The sequence below is a fragment of the Girardinichthys multiradiatus genome, chromosome 10 (assembly GCF_021462225.1).
Source record: "Girardinichthys multiradiatus isolate DD_20200921_A chromosome 10, DD_fGirMul_XY1, whole genome shotgun sequence".
NCBI classification, from domain to species: Eukaryota; Metazoa; Chordata; class Actinopteri; order Cyprinodontiformes; family Goodeidae; genus Girardinichthys; species Girardinichthys multiradiatus.
In genome coordinates, this window is record NC_061803.1 from 16,269,307 (window position 1) to 16,292,039 (window position 22,733).

Sequence of the window (22,733 nt, forward strand, 5' to 3'; positions counted from 1 at the left end):
TCTGTTAAACATGTGCATGCCTGTGAGAAACCATGGTGAGCTGGGTGTTTTCTTCTCTTCTCTCTTATTACCCACTTGGATATGTGTGTGTGATGTCCACTTGAATTGCACAAAAACAAAACAGAAAAGGAGAAGTGGGAAAGAACACAGTTTGGCCTTTTCCCTGCATTTTGGCTAAAGAGTCCACTTTTTTTGTTTTTTTTTGTCCTCTGTATATCTAAGAGTGTTCGGCGATTAGTATGCAGAAAGGAAGCTGTATGGCATAATTAAGTGCTACAGAGAAGAAGCAACAAAGTGTTAGTTTTACATCTAGGAGTTTAATACTGAACAAAGAGTTATTCCTCAGATAAAAGTTAAAGAGATCGTCATTCAGCACATGTATTTCCATCTTTTTAGACACACTTTTATTCTTTAAAAAGGAGGCAGAGACAGATACCATTAAAGTGGTTAATAATCACAGATGTGGCAACAGTTAGTAACCTACAGTTGGCACCAAAGAGTAGATTAATGTACTACACTGTTAATTGTCACACTCGTCGTCATATACAACAAAGGCACAAAAGGCAAGCAATGCTGATCTCAAAGGCTCAAAAAAGTTAAAACAGAGAACTCCAGTTTATCAGGACATAAAGATTACTGATGACACGTGAAGGATAGCTGACCTAAAACTGATTCTTTCTCCATAATAAGGCATAATTTCTCTTATCTGAAAATGTCATTTAATGTTTGCTTTTTTCTGGCGTACAAAATAGAATATAAAAATACAATATAAACTTGTTACAGAAGTTATGACTGTGTGTTTTTTTTCATATGAAGGCATCACTGGGTTTGTATGAGTGAAAGTTAAACTGTGCTTTTGGACAAAAAGTAGGTACACATGCAAAACAAGAAGAAAAAACAACAAACAACACAAAAACAAAGATAATATGTAACACTGTTCTTGTTTTAAAGATGTTTTTTAGTTGCTGCATCATTCCTCCATCTCCTACGAGCACACGCATAAAAAAGTACTGGCACCCTTACCGAAACATGTAGAAATTCTTAAAATACATAAAATTTTCATTGCAGCACCATAATCTCTGACTGAAAGTTTTACAGAACTCCCCCAAAAGTTTTTATTTTCTGCACGTATACTTTAATTTTGAACTTTTAATCAATAATCTAGCATTTTACGTTATCCTGGAGTACAAATCTAATTTGACCCAGACCTATTTCTCCTCAAAATGGGAGAGAAAAAGCTTTGAGAACACTTACCAGGTCATTTAAAATAGAAATATGATAGACCAGAAAACTTAGTGAGTCATAACTTGGTCTTAATGATCCAAAACATGTGGCCGGATCAACACATTGGACTATGGAAGCAAATAAGAAGACGTATTTGTGTATTTGTGTTTTAAATTAAATGTATGATTACTTTTTCTCTCTTTGAAAAAATGTAATCAAATTAAAAGGTGGAATATTCAAAAACTGTCACTATTGATATGATACTGCAATAAAATTGAATATATTTAAAGGGTTTTTCACATCTTTATAAGAGGTGCAAACAAATTTGTACGCATCATGATTTTGGCACAATAAAGGGCACTATAAAAATGCAGATTCAGTCAGAGACACATTCCCTGCAGTCCTAACTCATCAAAATGATCCCTAAATAATAGAATTTGTGGCTGGAAACAGAGGTAGTATGGGGGGCCAAAAGTGGCAAAATTAAATCAATAAATAACTAACTGTGATAGTTTCAATAAAATAGTAAATATTTATATAAGTAAATATATAAATGACTATAATTGTGGAAATGTGTCAATAATGTAACACCATATTAAATTATTAAAAAAAAAAAACTTTAATAAAAGTTTGCATTCATACTGGTATTTTAAGTATTTCATGTTTCTTGTACAACATTTGATGACTGAATTGCAGTTTACCAAATAGCTGCTAACATCTCATTGGCTAATCTGCACAGCAGCGTAACTCCAGACCACTCGTCTTCTCTTTAGCGGTGTTAGCTCTGCCCACTGTCTTTCATGGCTGAGGTTGCGTATAATATAAAATCAAGATATGCTGCAATATGTGAAATAATTAAGTTGAAACATGATATTATTTTACATGATTTTTAAGATATAATGAATTTACATTTAAGTAATTATTTCCCAATTTAATTTTTTTATTCTATAATATTAATGGTTTAGATATTTTATGTATTATTTATTGGATTTTGAATTGTATTTCAATTATCACATTTCTAATTAGTTCCCTTTAAGTATTTATCTAATGCTTTATGACATTTTTGACCCTCTATACTGAATCCAGACGTTTCAATTGAAAAAAAAAGGATTTACATGTAACATTGTTCCTTCATTCTCAATAAATAAAGGCACTGTTGTTCAAGCTCGCACAATACGGTAGTGTGAAAAAGGCAAAGGCATCATTGTGAAAGCGATTCCGACAAAAGGAGAGCAACTTTCCTTCTCTGTTTGTATATGTCTGTAACTCAGGATCTGGCATTTTGGATTCCAGTTAATAATCTTTCCTTGCAGGGCACCTGCCACTGTATGGTAGAAAAGGTTCTGTGCTGGTATTTTCCTTTCCTGAACGATGACTTTTTCAGTGTCAAGCTGTAATTGATATATTTGTTAATATATGCATGTTTTAACAAAATGTATAAATGTTACATTGCAGATAAAACGCTCTGAAAAGAAGCACTCACTGAGGGGAAAAATGCAATAAAATCTCAACATATGTCCCACAGTTTAGTGTTCATGGAGGGTTTTTTGTGCTGATAAGTAACATCAATATCAGTATAGTTACCATGTTATTAATAGTCATTATTGCATGGCATGGCAGCTCAGAGAGACAGGAATCAGTTTAGAAAGCCCTTTTCCAGTTTGGGGCCCACCCCCTTTGTAAAGTCAAACAGCTGTCACAGATTGTAATTTCGGATATTCAGAGAAGATTCTTAGACTGGCTTTGGGATTTTAGGACGAAGGCACGTTTGGTAAATTGATGGGCGTTGGGAAGGGGGTATGGGGTGGGGTCCTCAGGTTTATTCCCGGGATCGCTGTCATCTGGTTGGCTGGTTTAGACAGAGGCAGCAGCAGCAGCCGGCTTGTTCCCAATGTTCTGGTCTCTTGTTGGCTGAGCCGCGGGCCAATGAGCACGCCAGCAGGCAGAGATGGGTGGGTCATCAGTGGGCGGAAAGGTCAGAAGGTCAAGGGGCGGGGCGAAGGGGGTGGGGTCATGGGTTAGTTGCCGTGGCAGCTAGAGTTAGACGGACAGAGACGGACAGACGAGGAAAGGAAACAAAAAGGGCACATAAAAGGGGGGGACATAAAAAGAAAAAAGATAGAAGAGAGATTAGTGTCAGCTAGTGGCGTCGGGATGACAACAAGGCAGATCTAGTGCAGTCCACGCAGCATGGTCATTACAAAACGCCTTCATGAGCACTGCAGAACCATTCTCAAAGATTCGCATCAACCCTGGTGTGTTGACACAAGGAATGGGTGGTTAGAGAATCATCCATGTGCTCTTGGAGGCATCTGCAGGGTTTCCCCTCCTGCTGTGAGACTGCTGCTATAGTGATACTACTCATGCTAGCTGGGCTACGTCTAGTACAGACAGACAGTGAAACCATGGACAAGAGAGGGAGGCAGCATGGTTTCATGTGGGTGAGAGAGTGACCTTTATGTCCAAAGAAAAGTTCTCTAGGCCTTTCACTCACTGACAGGTAGAGCTATTGTTTAGAGCAGCAGGAGTAAGATCTGGATGATTAAGAGTTGTGATTAACTGATTATTGGTTCACAGGTCCATCTCATTAAATCTGAATGTCAATGAAAGGGTTGTTTATTTCAGTAATTTAGTTCAACAAGTGTAACTCATATATTAAATAGATTTAATACACACACAGTGTTATATTTCAAGCAATTGGTTAATTTGGATGATTATGGCTTCATTTTCTCATTAAATTATATTATGTTATGGCCTACACAATGATGGAGAAGACTGCTGACTTGACAGCTGTCCAGGAGACAGTTACCGAAAGTCACGAAGACTCTTTCAGTGCTTTATCCAAGTGTATTAATGGAAAGTTTAGTGGAAGAAAATTCTATGGGGAAAAATGGTGCAAATGTAACATGGATAGTCCTGAGAAGCTTGTGAACCACAGCTGCAGTCTGTGTGTGAAGAGCCAGGACATGGGCCACAACTGCATTCCTATTGTTAGGCCACACATGAACCAAAAATAAAATGCTATAGATGAAAGTCAATTTTGAATTTCATTTAGAAATCCAGGTCTCCAAGTCTGGAGGAAGAGTGTAGAGGCACAGAATCCAAGTTGATTAAGGTCCAGTGCAAAAGTCCCACAGTCAGTGAGGATTTGGGGAAGTATGTTATCTACAGGTGTTGGTCCACCGTGTTTTACCAATTTCAAAGTTGGAGCAGTTGGTGACCTGGACATTTTGTAGCCCTTTGTGGTTCTATCTGCTGACAAGCTTCATGGAGGGGCTGATTTCATTTTACCAGCAGTATTTGGCACTTGCTCACATTTCCAAAATAACTGTGTTTGATTTGCCAGAAACCTCATCTGACCTAAACCAAACAGAGAATCTACGTAGTTTTGTCAAGAGGAAGACGAGACGCCAGAACCAACAATGGACATGAACTGAAGGCCGCTATAAAAGTAACCTGGGTTTCCACTACACCTCAGCAGTGCAATAGGCTGATCGCCTCCGTGCCATGCTGCAATGATTCAGCAATTCATGCAAAAGGGGCCCCAACCCTGTACAGTACATGGACATATTTTTAGAAAGCCAACATTTCTGTATTAAAATAATTTTTTATTTCATCTTATGCAACAATTCCTTTTTTCAGAGAGAGATTTTTGGTTCTCATTAGCTGTAAGCCATAATCCTTCCAACACTTGAAATATGTCCCTCTGTATGTAATGAATCTAAAATTTTAAAGTTTCACTTTTTGACTTGAATTACTGAAATAAGTAAGAGTGTCAGTGACACACTAATGTTTTGAGATGTACCTGTATTGGCTATGAAGTATTAGAACAGCACTTACTGCAGTAAAGACAGTGATGAGAGGTTAAGAGATGACTTTAGAAGGACTTGAAGAGCAATTTAAAAATAAACAAACTAAACTACAAGAATTTTCAGGCTTTGGTTTGCTTTAGAGATTTGTTTCAATACTCATCTTTATTGCCTTTTAGTGTTTTTTTGTCCATCGTATACAACAAGAGCACCACTGCTCGCACACATTTATATATTTTGTAGCTAGCCAATCCATTTCTCCATTTCTATTGCATATAACAATCTGGAGGCCTGCGAAATCGAGAAGGTCACCTCATCTTAAATACACAGAGAAAAACACTGCCTTCATTGTCACCTTCGTGGTGACTAAAACAGTAGTAGCTACACACTTTGAATACAGTTTACATGGAGACACTTCATCTATAAAAAGCATATCATAAAACAAAACAAAAAAATATACAAACTAAAATAAAACTACAGGTATTTCCAAGCGATCTTATTCCATAAGCTTCATACAAGCACTTAAATCTTTAAAATCCCTATATACAAATTTATTTTGCAGCTAAATACATGGTAACAGCACCACTCTGGCTAGGAAATAAATGAAAGATGTAAACAGTCCCAATGATAAAGTCCAGTGGGCGACTGATAAGACCACAAACAACAGTATTTCATACAAAAGAGCTCGTAACACAGACTTCAGTAGTTATCACACGCTGTGTTTTTTCATATTTTACTTTAAATGTTGTGTAAGAATTGGCATTACACAGGATTTAATATATATATATATATATTTATATATATATATATTTATATATATATATATAAATCAAAACCTGTGGAAATCTAGTGGAATGAAGTTGAGTATAAATAAAGGTTTCCACAGTGTTTAAGTGATCAGAAGTAGTACTGAGGAATCATAGGGCCAAGTCACATGAGTGAGCCCCAGCCCTGCGAGCCGTCCGGCTTGAGCAAACAGGTGAGCAGCTATCACCTCCACAATCCCAAGCGCTTATTTCAATTTCACACTTTTGCCTGGTGCGGTTTCATCTTTTTCTTTTAACGCATGCCGTATTACAGACTCATGTAAACTGAAATTGGTCCATTGGTCTGCATGCACACACACTAACACACACATATAGACATAGAGTGTCTGGTGAGCTAACTAACCTCTGTCTGTGGTCACTACCCTTTGGTAAGGATGGATTCTCTTGTCGTGGCGTCGTACCTTAGTGGTCATGGCACCTGCTAACAGCCATTGATATTTCCCCCAAAAACAAAACACAGAAGGGTTACTCATCAGAAAGACAACAGACAGTCCCACCCATGGCACCAAAGTCTGTGACACCAGGAATTTACCAAGTGCTCGAGGCTGAGGGTGAAAATAAGTAAAAAAAAATAAATTTTGCGTCTAAGAGACAGAATATTTTGTTGTTTTGTGGTCTTCTGCTCCCTAAAGAAATTATTTATCCAAACTTCTAGTTTTCAACTAAGCTTCACTAGTAGATTCAAAATCAGCTTTAAGCAAAAGTCACGTTTATAGCTCTGTGATCAAAATAAGCTTTTACCATTTGTTAAATCGCAAACAGCAGCACTAAAACATCTACAGGTTCAGTAAAAATGTGTTAAAATTACAAGCGGAAGCTGAATTATTATAAAAAGGTAAGTAGTTGTCACACCACAATGCTAGTCTGCTATTACAAAAGAGGGAAATTAACAGGAATCTGTCATCCTAAAGTAGAAACAAACTGACTTTTTGCTCTGTGGAATAACTACACGTGTTTATGTTTTGTGAATGGTGGTGAAGGGTGTGTGTGAGGGGGGGAGGAGGATGGGGGGTCTCTGCAAGCCAGTCCAGATGTGTGCTAGGAAGTGGTTGCTATCGCTTAGCCTTTGGTTGGGAATGCCATACCTGCAAAAACACAGGAAGAAGGGACTGTTAGCCCAGCAATGAGCCTCAGCTAGTTTCTGTGTGTGATGTGGATGTATTACAAGAACTGGACATGGAAGCCAATTGATGCCAGAGGCAAACAGGACGAAAAGTTCCCAATTCTGCTATGAAACCAAGACCATGACGAAAGGAATAAGACAAGGATATTAGCTTCTAAAATCACTCATTTGGTGCTGTTCGACGTCCACCACAAATATATTGGCAACCACAGTAAAGATGTCAAAAAGTTTGAAATTATTTTTTGAAAATCTGAAAAAACCAGTCCAACCAGTGTGCAGCCAGAGGCAGGGCAATGGACGCGCTGTCTAGCAGTAGTGTTCTGTAGGCCAGCTGACCTGCAGTACAAAGCAACAGGTTTGGGAGAGTGTGTGGCACTACCCTATGCTTCGTATAGCCTGAGATAATTTTGGTTATGTCAGCATTTTCTCTGGCATCTCCTTTAGAAGCACTTTACACCGATGAAACCGTATGATGGAAAATGTTGGTAGTTTTGAATCAGTCTCTTTTTAAAACCTCGGTAAACCTTCAGGGTGGTGAAGGGCAACTATTGCATCATTTATTGCTCTCGGAAAAATATACCAGCACGATGAGAAGTGTGATTTAACCTGATAACATTAAAATCTGACTAATGATGTTTGCAAGCCCCAAAAACCGACAGTATGGTTGGGATAGTTACTTTTATTGTTTTCAACACTGTTGGTTCAGTGACAGCATGAATCAATATCAATATATATATTGGAAAATATGATTACATACAGGTATTATGTGGTCATGGTGGTACACCTGCCCTTCTTCATGTAACTGGTTTACGTAGGTTGTGTTTGTATGGAAATGACTGTATGCGGGGACATACAACCATAAAATCTATTGTAACAAAATGCTTTTTATCATTTTTGCAAAACATACCACAACATATTGTGTACTTCATAGGTTCTGTTATCTGTGCAGTTCAATCAAGTAATGCCTTACTGAGTGTTTCTTATTTATGTTATAAATGACATGCAAAAGGAAAAAGAAGCAACAGAAATATGAAATATTTCTGTTGAGTGGAGAATTCAGTAAGAAGTTCAAAATAACCTTAAAGTTACAACTGCTCCATCCTTTCTACCTTCTGGCTAATTCTACATAGTTGGACCACTGATTATATGTTGAGACGAACTGCTATCATTGGAGTCCAGTATCCAGTTCTCGTAATACATCCATTGACTAGGTATGACAGTGATAGACTGTTGATTGGTAAGTACCTAATACTCCAGTTGAGTCAATCGGGTATTCCAATATGGAGGGTGTGAGTGTGTAGGGATACTCGTAAGGCGTGTAGATGATTCCAGATTCGGGTCCTTGCTGCACCAGTGCCGGGTGCGGATTGCCTCCCGGCAATAGGGCCGAGCTCTGGATCTGACGGATCAGAGGCATGAGGGTGGGCGTGCTCACAGGGGCAGGGTTTCGCATTGTGGGGCCCAGGACGGGCGTCGGGCCCGTGATGATCCGAGGTGCTTGAGGGGTCGCTAGAGGGAAGGCGGCAGTGGCTGCACGGTGAAGCAAACGTACAATAATGTGAGTGTTTGCACACCCACACGAGAGCACATACAATAGACAGGGAAGAAGAAAAGAGCACAAACAATCTATTTACCAAGAGGAACAGAGGAATTGTTCATATATACAGTGGAGTCCTGTACTGAGAACCTTCCTTTGTCACCCACTCACCCTCCTCCACATGTTAACTATGAAGTCATGCTTACGTGTCTTAACATTGGCGTCTCTGTAGGTCCCATTGAGAATGGCCAGCTCCATCAGCTGCATTTTCTTCAGGTTGTCCTCCCCCTCAGCCTGCAGCAGAACAGTGAAACAGAAAAGCACAAGACCAGATCACTCAGATAACTTGCCACTCAAAGCCAAACGAAGAAAACATTGTCACATTGATTGAAAAAGTCTGAAAGTTATAAAAAGCGCTAGACTTGGGCTGGTTCCCTCTATCAAGGTATACCAAAGCTATAAAAAGTTGTGAGTTGAAAGGGGCTAAGATGTTCTTTTTTTTAATAGATCATTTTTATTGAGATGCCAGAGAAAGTCCTGGTTAGAGCAACGCTTTTCTGGCTTTTTGCCTTCCCTACTCCACAACCTTTGCTGCCGGTCAGCCGGCTGAAAATATGATGCAACATGTTTCTCATGCCCACAAGAAAGACAAAGTTGCCTATTGGTAAATTGTGGAGTGAAAATTAAAGGAGCACCACCCATCACTCTTGTTAAGGTAACTCTCTGAGCAGCATGTCTGTAACAACCAACCATGAGCTGGCCACCCAGGTTGTTATTACCCAGCTAAGATTAGCTTGTTAGAACTCCCAGCATAAATAAGAGGTACTATCTGGGATTAGGACATTTACTTAAAAACTACTATTATATTTAGAGGGTGTTTATTCTATAGACGTAGGTGCATCTGAATAAATTAAAATATAATTCAAAAGACAATGTATGGGCTATACAGTTGTTATTACTGTTGCTTTGCAATAAGACAGTCTTAGGTCTGAATCCCGGCCAGGACCTTTTTGCTGGGATATGCATGTTCTCCCCAGGTACTCCAACTTCCTCCTGTGTGTTCATCTTGCCCTGGTTACCTTTCCTGGGTGGACCCAGCCTCTCACCCAATGGCCACTGAAGATACACAACAACCCCCCTCACCCCGCAGGGATAACTGGATATAGACAATGGATTATTGGAAGGAACTTGATTTATCATTATGTATTTATCATTTATTCAATTCAAAATGTTGAAGTCATATATTCTATAACACGGAAATTGATATATTTCAAGTGTTTATTTCTGTTCATTTAATGATTAAGGCTTACCGCAAATGAAAATCCAAGACTACATTTCCCAGGAAATTCCTATATAAGATTAATAAAAAAGGATTTTTATGACCCACACAATCATGGGCAAGACCGCTGACTTGACAGATGTCCAGCAGACAGTCGCTGAAACCCTCCACATGGAAGGCAAGACACAAACATCATTACTAAAGAAGCTGGCTGTTCCCAGAGTATTATATCCAAGCATGTTAATGGACAGTTGAGCGGAAGGAAAAAGTGTGCTAAAAAAAAGGTAAATGAGCTACAAGGATAACCATAGCCTTGAGAGGATTATGAATCAAAGTTCACAGTTCAAGGGTTTAAGATTCACAAGGCAAGGACTTCAGTGCTTAGAAACACCACAAAGAGATGTATCCAGGATGTGGCAACTGACGGGTACCTTATGTTAAGCCAGTCCTTTACCAGAAACAATGTTAGAAGCATATTTTCTGGACTACAGAAAACAGCTGGACTGTTCCTCATTTTACAGATTAAATCAATCACTTCATTTGGAAATCAAGGTCCCAGGGAGAGGGAGAGTGGCACAGAGGGGCACAGAATCCATGCTGCTTTGAAGTCCAGTGTGAAGTTTCCACAGTCAGCTTTTATTTGGGGAGCCATATCATCTACTGGTGTTGGTCCACTGGGTTTTATCAAGTCCAAAGTCAGCTCAGCCTTAGACCAGGGCATTTTAGAGCACTTCATGCTTACCTCTAATGAAAGCCTTTAAGGAGATCCTGATTTCATTTTCCAACAAGGCACCTGGCACCCGCTCAAGAGGAAGATGAGTGGCAGCAGACCCAACAATACAGATGAGCTGAAGGCTACTATTAAAGTAACCTGAGCTTCTTTAACACCTCGGCAACATTTCGATTAAGCAATGTCAGGAGGCTACAATTCACCTAGGATTAACAAAATTGGTCAACAATAAGTTGCGATAGGGTTGAATCTCAGGTTTTAGCTGCAAAATCAGGTGGTTGGGTCAGAATTTGGAGTACAAAAAATTAAACACCTGGTATCATGCCTGGTATCAATAGCTCAGGCGGTGGTGGTGGTGGTATAATGGCGTGGGGGATATTTTCTTGCCACACTTATGGCCTTTAGTACTAATTGAGCGTGATTTATACGTCACAGTCTACATGAGTATTGTTGCTGAGCATGTCTATCCCTGTTTGACCACAGTGCATCCATTTTCTGATGGCTAGTTCAAGCAGGACAATGCCGCATGTCACAAAGCTCAAATCATCTCAAACTGGTTTCTTGAACATCACAGTGAGTGATAGCCTCAGACATAGAGGAGCAGACTTCCATGTCAACACGGACCAAAATCTCTGGGGAACATTTCTGACACCTCGTTGAATCTATGCCGAGAAGGATTAAGTTCTTAAAGCAAAGAGGGGTCCTTGCATGTGTATCGTAGTAGTCAGGGCATGTAGATTACATTATAAGGTTTTGTGTAAATACGCCGATTCTGTGTAATTTTATTTTTTGCTGAAGGTCATCACACTGTGACAATCTCCTACTGTGACTAATGCAAATCACAAAAACAGAGTTGCCCGGAGCTTGAATCCAGCCACTCCACCACACAGGACATATTCAGTGTCAAACACGCTCGCTTCTTAGCTCCAGTTACAGCCCGGTGAAAAGCTTGACTGATTTACCTTATGAGAGAAAGGTCAGCTGGGTTAAACTAACACATATCATTGACTTTGCTCGCTGCTCATACAGACACACACATGCACAAACACGGATTAACAGGTGCTCTGCTCCTAATGGCCTATAGACTGGGAGGGTTGGCTAACCTGCGAGGGAACTGGAAGTGACAGCTAATTGTTGCAACAGAAACCCGCCCCGCTGGTTCTTTCAGCCCCTCTCCATTGTCGAAAATAATGAAGAGACGAAAAAGGAAAGGGTCTTGTGATTACGAAATATCTGCTTTTCTTCTTGTGAGTCAAACAGGGGATAATGAAGAGTGTGTGCCCCTTTCCTGTGATGTGGTTCTGATTTGTCTTCACATTGGTGAACGGGCATGCATGTATGCATGTCTGTAGGGAGGCGGTAGGTGGGATGGAGAATGTGAGAAATGTTGAGGAGTGCCATCAAAATGTTCTCTTATGAGGACTCAGGAATAAAACCCAGGGAGCAGAAGGAATACTGTAGCTGGTAGTTGGGAACGAAGTGAGTTGTGAACGAGTGAAAGGAGTGATGGAGTGGGGAGAAGGAGTGAACAGACTCTCCATTCATTCCCTCAGCCTTTCAAACAACCCGGGGCTGCCATGGCAACCCCTTTATGCGTGTTCCCTAATTACCCTAACCCCTTACACATACCCTCATACACACAAGGACACACACACATGCACACACTCTTCTTAGACTGACCGTCCCCTTCCCCCTTTCATGCATACCAACACAGTGAGCTCTCATCCAGTCACAGTGTTTTTCTGCAATGTTGCGAGTAAAAGTTTGTGCTCCGTGATTCGGGACTGGTACTCACAGCGGGCACGAGGAGTTTCTTGACCTCGTTGATGGCTCGCTGGAGCTTGATCTTGGCGCGGTTGTGCGTGTCCTCCACGGTGATCAGGACGTGGAGGTCCTCGCTGAGGTGCTCCCAGTTGGGCTTCCCTCGATTCATCTCCTCCTGAAAAGCACACAAAAGTTTTAAAAAAGCTTGATTTAAATGCGCCACATGCAATCTCGGAACAGGATTTCACTTCTCTTCTTCTTTTTGCCTGGCTCGGTTTTGGGATTGCGCACAAACTAACACACAAAACACTCAAGGTTGTCTAACGTGGCTTTAGGGAGGGGGGTCTGATCTCATGAAATTACCATGTTGTTCCTTAGTGGTTGCACAAGACTGATGTTGCATTTTAGTGGAGGTTCAGTACTCTGACTCTGACCCCAAACCTTCCATCTATGCAGCAGGACTTTTCAACTAATTTTTCACTTGTTGTCTTGGTCATGTCATCAAAGACAGCAGAAATTTCCAAATGACCCATTTCTGTGTTAATTTGGTCAGAACTAAGAGACCCAATGACGACCAGGTAGATTGCATCAGATGCCATGTAGTCTTACAAGGTTCCAAAAACCTTCGGAAAGAACCAAGCGCTTAGCTTGCCTCAGACACAAAATGAATGAATGGATGGATGGATGGATGGATGGATGGATGGACTGCAATATTGATGATGGATGGACAGATAAATACGACTATATGTGCTTTTTTATTTACAACCCAGCATAAAAGCAAACTGATATGAGCAAATTATTAAGATGTTTATTGTCTTGATTATGATAAATAATCAAGATGACCTTTGACAGAGAATTAAACCTGAAGATGCAGATATCTTTATTCTCTATTTTCATCTTCCCAGCTTATCCAGGCCTACTCCAATCAAATTCCAGATATGGGCCAGTTTTGTAGGACTTGTACCCACAAGTTGGAAATAATCCAGATGATAACTGCAAAAACAGTTTGACTGGTTCTGGGTGTTCGCAGACCTAGGTTAGGCTTTGCTCTTTGGGAAGAGAAGTATATTTACATTCAAAGCGGGGAGGCCAGGATTGGATCACAAATGGTGACTCAAGACAGATGTTGAGATACATTCCAGCGCCAGGTGTGAGCCTATGTACTCATAGCTGTCCACTTGTGATTGAATCATCAGAGATGATCGAATCCGTCTCCCTCAACGTCTGAAGAGCACTTAATAACACATCACAGCTTCTTTGTTCCATTATCCTACAACAACTTTTGACTTGGAACAATGAGTTCCCGCCTCCGGCCTGTATGAGTTTTTATTATTAACTGGACGATAGCACCGAATGGAAGTGGGTCAGTGACAGTGGGTCACTGTAGCCAAAGCAACAGCAGAAAATTGTGAATCTTGCAAACGGTTTCCTCTGAGTCTGTTTTGTCAAGTGAAATGTATCATTCTGAGGAACACTAAAAGTCAACATCTTTTTCTCTTCTCCCCCAGCTGCCTCCCACTGCGTCTCTGTTTTCCTTCCTCTCTGTCTCTGCGTGTTTCTCTGTGTGTCTCCCTCCGAGGGGCGTGCAGGGTAGGGAATGTTCTGGAGAGAAGAGCGTTAGAGAGAGAGAGACAGGGGAGGGGGCGAAGGTGGTGGAGGAATGCTGGACTTGCTCCACCTGCCGTTTGGAAAAGCTGGAGCCGACTCCATCCAACAGCAGACACCAGGGGAGAAGAAGGAGGACAGATGGACCCAACACCAGGACAGGAAAGCAAAACTCGGCTCAGAAAGATAGACACTGGGTCTTGAAAACGTATTCACGTTTTTTACGTTTTGCCACGTTACAACCACAATTTTCAGTGCATTTAATCGGGATTTTATAGGCCAACTCACACTTTTGCATAATTTCAAAGTGGAAAAAAAACTTTTTACAAACAGAACTGGCCTTAATGACAGAACTGCATTCACCCCCTCAGAGTCAATTCTTTTGGGATATGTCTCTTCTAGCTTTGTACACCTACATTCTAAAATTTGGCCTATTATTTTTTTCAAAATAGCTCAGGCTCATTAAGAATGGATGGAAAGCATCTATAAAGATACATTGTGAAGTCTGACCACATATTTCCTATTGGCTTTAGGTGTAGACTTTGATTGACCCAATCTACCACGTGAAAATGCTTTGATCTAATCCCACAATGGCTTGAAACTTGACTAAAAAATGACCCTTTAAGTTTAAAGACTTGACTTCAACGTATGATGAAAGACTAGACACTTGAACTTGGCCCTCAAAGAACTGAGAGCTGACTTTGACTTGAGCTGAAAAACCTCTTAATTAAAGACTTCAAAAATGACTTGGACTTGCCCCTCGGAGACCTTAGACTTGACCTGGACTTAATGCGAAGGACCTGAAACATGACTCTGATTTGTCCCTCATAAACGTGTGACCTTAGTTTGACTTAAAGCAAAACACTTTATATCCAAATTTGCATTGCACATCAAAGGCTTAAAACTTGTAATGGCCTTTCCAATTAAAGACTTAAGACTTGACTAGGAGTTCCCCCTTAAAGACTTGAGCACCGCCTTGGCAATTCTCCAGATCTTCATTCTTCATCTTTGGAATTATCATGCTGTTAATGCTAATAATATTGCCACCTGCTGGTGAGGAATGGGTATTAAAGCGATGTAGATGAAGATTTTTAGTCAAAACTGGAGTAAACAATATTTTCCAGTATTTAAACTACCCATAGGTCACATATGATCAAAAGAAATTTGGCAGACTGACGCATCAGACTTTATATGCATTAGAAGTTAAAAGTGCGCATCTTTTCTGGCATTCGATATATTTACCTTCTTCTTATCCCTCATGGAGCCTTTTCCTCGCACCATGATCTTGCAGCCAGTCTCTGCTTCCAGCTGTTTGGCTGTCAGGCCACGTGGGCCCAGGATCCTTCCTACAAAATTGAACTACACAAAAAGGCAGAAAATTACAACGCGTAAGAAAAGGTGAGCCACGTTAAACATCTCAGCCTATAATTGCCTTATTTAAAATGTGATCTGGATGCCTTTGGGGTTTGTGGAGCTGTAAAGTGTTTGGGTAACTAAGAGAGACAAAAATAGCTCATTATATGTGTGCTGGCTGGTTTTGGCGGCATGACAGGACACCACCGTTCTCTTAACCTTATCTGTCACTATGGCTGAGTGATTAACTTGACAGCTGGCCCTCTGTGTGTGTGTGTGTGTGTGTGTGTGTGTGTGAGTGTGTGTTATTTCTTTGCCAATCACCCTATGTCTCTATCTGCTTCTTTCATAACAATTGGTCAGCCTTGTCCCTCTTTTATTTTCTGTCTAAGTTCCCTGAATGTGTTCTGCTCTTTACTTTGGTGACCGTTGCGACCCATTCTGATGCCCTCTGCTCACCGCAATAAACGGATCCAGACAGAGGAACCGCTCTCTAAATTTAACCTTTGTGTCAACCGTTTTCCAATGGACTCCTGCGTGCATCCTGTTAGCCGGCCGTCATGTGAGTCAGGACAGCCCGGCATTATAGTGGGTGATTGGCAAGCTGATGCGTGGACAAAATCATGTGAGCCGTGCAGTGTGGATCAACCAGCCCATACTGAAATGCTTATGGTGCTGAGAAAAAGTATTGGCCCCATTTGCAGATTTCTCCTGATTTTGCTTTTTGAAAGTCACATTTAAATGTTTCGGATCACCAAACAAATTTTGACATCATAGAAAGATCATATTAATTACAAGAAGCAGTTTTTAGATGATGACTTCATTTATGATGGAAAAAAAAAGCTATCCAAACCAACCTGGTGAAAGAGTGGCCCTAAACCTAATCAGTTGGGACAACCTTGGCGGCAACAGCTGCCATTATGTGTTTGCAATAACTGGAGTTATTAATAAAGAAAATTAATAAAGAGCCTCTGCATTATTGTTTTAATTCAGCTCCAATATAAAATTTTAGATCAAGGACAGCTTAATACGGCATCTCAGTCTGACTTAAATCCGGGCTTTGACTGGGCCACTCTAAAACCTTTTTGTTTTTATCTTAGCCATATCCTATATATATAAGTGCAGTTGATGGTTCCATCAAGTATGACAACTGATGAAAGTAAAGAAACTGCAACAGCGCCCCAGACCATCAAGCTATTATCATCATGTTTGACTGTTTGTATGACATTTAAATCTGAGCAAGATCTTTTTGCCTACTTTATGATGTCAAACTGATTCTATGTAAGTCATTTTTTCAATTCTACAAGTCTGGTAGTGATCAGGCCTGCATATGATTGGTTACATTAATCACCCACTTTCATTTTTTTCACAATGGGACAACTACTTTTTCACATAGGGCCAGGTTGATTTCAATAGCTTTTTCCCCCTAATTAAATAAAATCACTTAAAACCTGCTTTTTGTTTTTAATTAGGCTGTTTTTTAATAGTAAAATAGGTTTGATGATCTAAAATATTCAAGTGTGGTAAATAATCAAAATCACAAGAAAACTGTAAGGGAGCCAATACTTTTTTAACAGCACTGTACTTGTATGTTGTTGTACTGCAATTTAAAGGGAAAAAATACTTTTTTTATGAAAACATCTAAAATTAACTTTAATGTTACAAATTGTTTTATTTTATTCAATCTAATCTCAATGGAGTCACTGGTTCTGATGCATCATTGACCCATTTAGCTCTAGATTACATCACTGGGTGTGAGCACAGATGATCTCAGAATGAAATCAGCTTTTAGACCAAATTTAAATTAAAACGTCCCCATGATTAACAGCCGCACTGACTCGCTGGCACCCTGTCTGTGGCTTAAGAAAGATAAAGAGACAACAGAGCAAGGTAAACAGAAACTCTTCTAACAAAAGGTCAAAGGTCTCAGATTTTAGTCCACTCACATCAGGGTACTCTTTGACAGGCACGTACAGCTTCTCCTGCAGCTGAGCAACGGGGCCGATGGCCTCGGGGAGCTCCTCCATGTCCCTCCCGTTGAACATGCCTCCGTTTAGCGTGTCGTTGTACATGTCTTTGCGCACCCTTCCGATCTCTGAGACAGAGGAAGGCAAGATCAGAAATGTGGCGTCATGCTGAGTGAACTGAACAGGTTTCACATTTCTATCGTCAGACTGTCCGCTGCTGAAGACGATGAGTCACTATCACCGGAATTACAGGAAGCTCTGAGTGTGACAGCTGAAAGACATGCAGGAAGAAAATCACAAATATTCTGAGGCACCGTGTAGAACCCCAGTGCCATTTGCTTTACAATCAGGCCTGCGACATTGCTGCTAATCCCCACCCCCCGTACAGTTTTTTTTCTCTTTAACTCCAACACACCGGCCGTTAACCCCTTCACTCTGTAAATAGTGCGAGAAAAAACATGGCTGTGAATTTTGCTATCTTTAGTCTTCAGTGTTGCTTCGTCTGCAACTTCATGTTGACATCAAGGTGTTAGGTACTTATAATGTGTTGGAATGACAACAAAAAGTATTGAAGAAATTCATCACAGCCTTTTTGGCTCCAAATCTGTCACTGCTCACCGCCAGGGCCACACAAAAACAAATAGGGTTCTAAAAATACAACTTACCCACTATCAGAAGGCCTACTGCTCTACCACAGTTACTCCAATTAGTACAACTACGGTCCTAACAGCACAGAGTAACTGTGTTTGATCATACTTTGAAATGTGCATGCAACATTTACTGATAGAGATACACCAGTCAGGCTTCTTCTGGCCAATACCAATTTTGTCTTTTCATTGCAGCCTGACCTGCTGTTTCAGAGTTTAACCCATTCGGATTTACTTCTGTAAGGACTGGAAGACATAACAAGAGTGCTGCAAGTTCATTGATGGTCGTAGTAGTTTTACCTCATAGTCCTTGTTTCATTAAACGAAAATAAACGCATCAAAGTATCAAGGTATACTAAGATTACCAAACATTACGGTTTCAAAACTGCTTACATTTTCCATCATATAGTTCCATTAATTTAAAAATCCTTTTAATGAAACGCTACAGGGAGCAAACAGAGTTTTTTTGGGATGTATGAAGGGTAGTGTAACCCCACCCCTCACACCCAATTCTTCTGCTGCTCTCTGCCGGTCAGCTGGCTAAAATGCTTGCATACTTTCCCACCTGTTTACCAGGTGTTTAGTTTATATTTTATATGTACTCTATATATCAAAATTAAATTAAAAAAAGGGAACTTTTACTGTAGGTAACATTTTTTAGAACTATATATTCTTTTAGCAAGGCCATTTTAGAATTTTCTGTTTTAAACATAGGCAACAATGGTAGTTTTATTTATTTATACTGTGGGACTATCATACCAGCCAATGTCTATGGTTGGTTGATGTATTTATAGACTAAAATGGTGAGAATTCTTAGTTGTGTTGCAAATAATAAATAGAATAAAATCTATCTATCTTTCAGCAAACTGAATGGAGTGCGGAAAAATTGGCCTGTTCCCATCTCTGATCAGTGCATTTCAATTCCTTGCTGATCTCATGGAGAACAAAGTGCATAAACAGTTCAAACAGTGAAAGTATTCTACCAGCTTTTGTGGTTCGCATTGGTCGTAAATTAGAGTAAATTTTTACTGCTTTCTCAAAAAGTTGCTCCACTTAATGCTAAACGGCATGATCATTGCCCTTCCTTACAGCATGTGTCTTTATTAGTCCGGCTATCTGTTCACAAGTAGGCGTGAGAATCTCATAGTATGATAACCTTTAGGAAAACGACCAAGGTTTCCCATCATTGCACTATTAGCACAAAAAACATAAAACAAAAATCTATAAACTGCATATATTACAAACACAAAATTAGCTATTATTTCTACATGCAGCTGAAGGTACACAACACTGATTATTACAGGTAAAACAATGATATCCATACAACACAATAGTAAATATTTTTTCCTTTCTGCTCTTCATAGATTAACCCTGGGAATATTGCACACTCATACAAGCTGGTTAAGTAGCAAGACTATCCGCTGTGCCTGAATTGAGCTTAATTGTAAGTGAGAGAAGAGTGCAGTAGAAGTTTTTTTTTAACCACCTGATAAGCAGTTCAGCAACATGTGGGGGAGGAGCAGCATTTGTTTAAGCTCCAAACAGCTAATAACAGCTTAATAACAACTCCAGAATGGTTCTTTCTCTGATATGTTGTTAAATGGATTGTAATATTTTTGTAATAAAATTTTACCTTCCAACTTAAAAAAAATGAAACTTTAAAGCAAAAAAATTTTGTTTTTCAGTTTTTCTGAGTTAACTCAAATAGTTAATTTAAAACCCATTTTTAAATAAAACAAGCTTCCTAAGCGATCAAGTTGGTGGCTCAAGTTTGCCACCGTAGCACCGGCCTAAATGAGACTTATTTTTGTCCGTCTGTGCGTTTGTTTATGGTCGTCTCAATGACCAATGCTTGCCTCTGATACCTTTGTAATGACACTCCAGCGCAATAATAACTGACTACAGCACCACACAAACACACACAGCAGAATAGCTGCCTTGGGTCGCAAATATCATCTGACCTAAGCAGGCTGACACCAGGCATGTCTCCTGCCTCCCTGAGTGATAAGTCTGACCATAATAACTATGGTATGACACTATAATTAAAGCTACAGCCACAGTCACAACGATGATCCTCTAATAACCTATTCAGACCTGTCCCTGGTGAAAAACAAAAGCTAACAACAACAACAAAAAAAACTGCTTTTAAAACACACATCCTCAGACCTAAAAATCTGCACAGGAAAGCAGGTTCTGTTGTCACACTTGAGTTAAAAGTAGCTGCAGGAAAACAAGAAGTGAAAGAAGAACAGAGTCGGTTGGAGGAGAGAAAGATGAAGGAGGGGTAACAGCGACAAGCCTTATCTCAAGACTTAACATGTCATGGGATTAAATATAGAAATATGCTTTATTAAAACAAAAAGGCAATCCCTTACATACATTTTCTTCTAAAATCTTAACCCTGAAGAGAAAGCCGTTTATATTGACCACATTATCACATGTGAGGGGTGAACATGCTCAGCTGTCAGTCCTCAGAGACATGAAGCTGACCTACTTGTTGGGCTGTAGAGGTTGTCTGGCTATGGGAGCGACTGCTGTGTCATGAGACTTGCTACGGAGCACAAAGTCAGGACCACTACGATCCTGATGCGCACCAACAGCAAAAGCAGCACAGCGTGCCTTTAAGTGGCCTATAGCGACCATTCAAAAAGGGAGGACAGCTAGGGAAGGCATACAAATATCTGTGTGTGATTGTCTGGTGAGAAATGCTGGATATCACCAAGTGGATTGTATCTACATGTTGCGCACGCAACAAGACTCGAGGCCATGTAAGAAGCGACAAATCAAATATTTTATACATTCACATGCTCTTGTTCCTGCACAGGGATGGGCTGCAGCATTCACATAAGCCTGCTCATTAGGTCACTGTGAAAGACTAACAACTGTCTGTTTGTTCCCATCACAAACTATCCCTGTGTGTGTGTGTGTGTGTGTGTGTGTGTGTGTGTGTGTGTGTGTGTGTGTGAGAGAGAGAGAGAGAGAGAGAGAGAGAGCTCTGTGTATCAGAAATCTAGTTTAAGATACAGGTTTGCAAAACTGTATGAATTATTATTATTTGAATGAAAACAGTCAGGAGACAACTGATAACTTATCATTGGGATCAGTTTGCTGCAGTTTCCAATGATTCAGGGAGGAATCCAGCAGATTTGTTAAAGCGAGTTACTTGTAGAATAAAATATAACTGAATAGAAGTACTTTGTTGATGCATTATGGGGAACACACTGCACAGAAAAATGTGGTTAATAGCTATAAAAAAAATGTATTTTTATGAATTTGTATAAATAATAATCAAAAAAGAGAATGTTATGTAATGTATAATGTAAAAAGATATCAAATGTGTTTCAATTAGAAATGCACTGATTAGGCTTTTCTTGCACTATACGGATTTTCCATGTTGTTTGGCTAGCTGATTAAAATCACAAATTTTATCCATTTTATGCTTTTCTTTAAAGTCCGAGAAAGGGCCAGAGGGACCAGGTTTTCCTTAGAGTGTATGGAGTGTGAAGTAAAACTGTGTTCCCCCTCCCCGACATGTTGCTGTGCACTGTTGGTCAGAAGGCGGAAAAGTTTGAACACCTTTTTCTTCGCTTACATGGAAAAACAAATTTAGCAGCTTAGCTGGTGTTTATTTTTATTTCATATTAACTATGTATTAAAATCAAAACAGCAAATACATAGAGATACCATTGTTATAAGCATAACAATCAATATGTTATAATATTTTAGAGGCAGTATGAAAAGCTGTTGTCAGAGGCCATCAAATCAATATATTTAAGCAATAGATGCACTGATCAGGTTTTTCCAATTGAATACTTATTTTGTTTTGTTCTTGAAGCCTGATTTAACAGATACTGTTGCAGCTCTTTTACTCTAAGAGCTGCAACGCATAAAAGAGCGAAAACAAGCTGTGGGTTCTTTGATAGAGTTTGCAGGTTTGAAATCAATAGAAAATTAAAGAATAACACAATCATTGATCACCATTTATACATCAAAACACCTATCCTAAAAATTTATTTTTGTGAAAAACAAAGTGAAAGTACATGTTATTACTTGATGCATTTAGAGGGATTTTTTTTTGTTTCGCTTTTTTAATTCATAAGGAATAAAATCTAGATTATGTGGTTTCAACCTGCCAATCACTGATCAGAGAAGTTTAATGGAAAATTGGCCTATTCCAATCCCTGATCGTTTGATTGGTGCAGCTCTGGATTGAACATGAAAGGGATGGGTTTGTTATCTATGAGGTTTGACCATATGTCCTGCCGAAGTTACCTTCATCCAGCAGCCGCTCCAGATGCGTGAAGATGCCGCTAAAGTTGGGCAGGGAGCTCATCACTTTCCGGTCGTTCATCAGCTGCATCAGATAGTCCGGGTTGGACTTGGGTCTTTCCTTCACCTCTGTCTCCCCGACCATGGCTTTTGATTCAGGCGACCTAGCTAGCAGGGAAATTATATAGACTTTTCTTTTAAATAAAAAGCGACGATCCCAGGGGGTGGGGTGGGGGTGGGGGGGGGGTTCCACCAACTACGACCCGCACACCGCCGGATCAGACTCAACTCTCAGCTCCGGGTGAACGAACTGTCCTTCGGTTCGTGAGTCCTGTCCTCTTCAACGGTTATCCCCCCCAACCCCTCGGATCGGCTCTCTCCAGAGTTTTGAAAAAGTTAAGGGGTTGAGTTTGGCACTTGTTTGACACTTCAGCCGCCTCCGCCTGTGCTCCTTCTGCTACAGAGCTACCTACCATCAACTGGTGTCGTCCGCCCCGGCTCCTTCGCTCTTGTCCGCCCGGTGTGTCGGTATTCGGCAGCGGGGACCTACTCCCTGTCATATGATTACAGTTCAGCAAGAGAGGACTGCCGCGAGCGCG

The 22,733-nt window shown here is 40.1% G+C and overlaps 1 protein-coding gene across 3 annotated transcripts; it reads right to left on the reverse strand.

The window, feature by feature from the left end:
• Positions 1 to 297: 297 nt before the first annotated feature.
• qki2 (QKI, KH domain containing, RNA binding 2) lies at positions 298 to 22,733 on the reverse strand. Of its 3 annotated transcripts, XM_047376603.1 has the most exons (9): positions 22,138 to 22,733; positions 17,198 to 17,346; positions 15,141 to 15,257; positions 12,325 to 12,468; positions 8,727 to 8,814; positions 8,229 to 8,513; positions 6,946 to 6,969; positions 6,204 to 6,281; positions 298 to 3,258 (listed from the first exon to the last, which is right to left on the reverse strand). In XM_047376603.1, the coding sequence occupies exons 1-9, from the start codon at positions 22,277 to 22,279 to the stop codon at positions 3,236 to 3,238; spliced, it is 1,050 nt and encodes a 349-aa protein (XP_047232559.1). In that variant the 5' UTR covers positions 22,280 to 22,733; the 3' UTR covers positions 298 to 3,235. The 3 variants fall into 3 exon arrangements, with proteins under 3 accessions (XP_047232559.1, XP_047232560.1, XP_047232558.1); XM_047376604.1 differs by lacking the exons at positions 298 to 3,258; positions 6,946 to 6,969 and having other exon boundaries at positions 5,167 to 6,281; XM_047376602.1 differs by lacking the exons at positions 298 to 3,258; positions 6,946 to 6,969 and having other exon boundaries at positions 5,167 to 6,945; positions 22,138 to 22,732.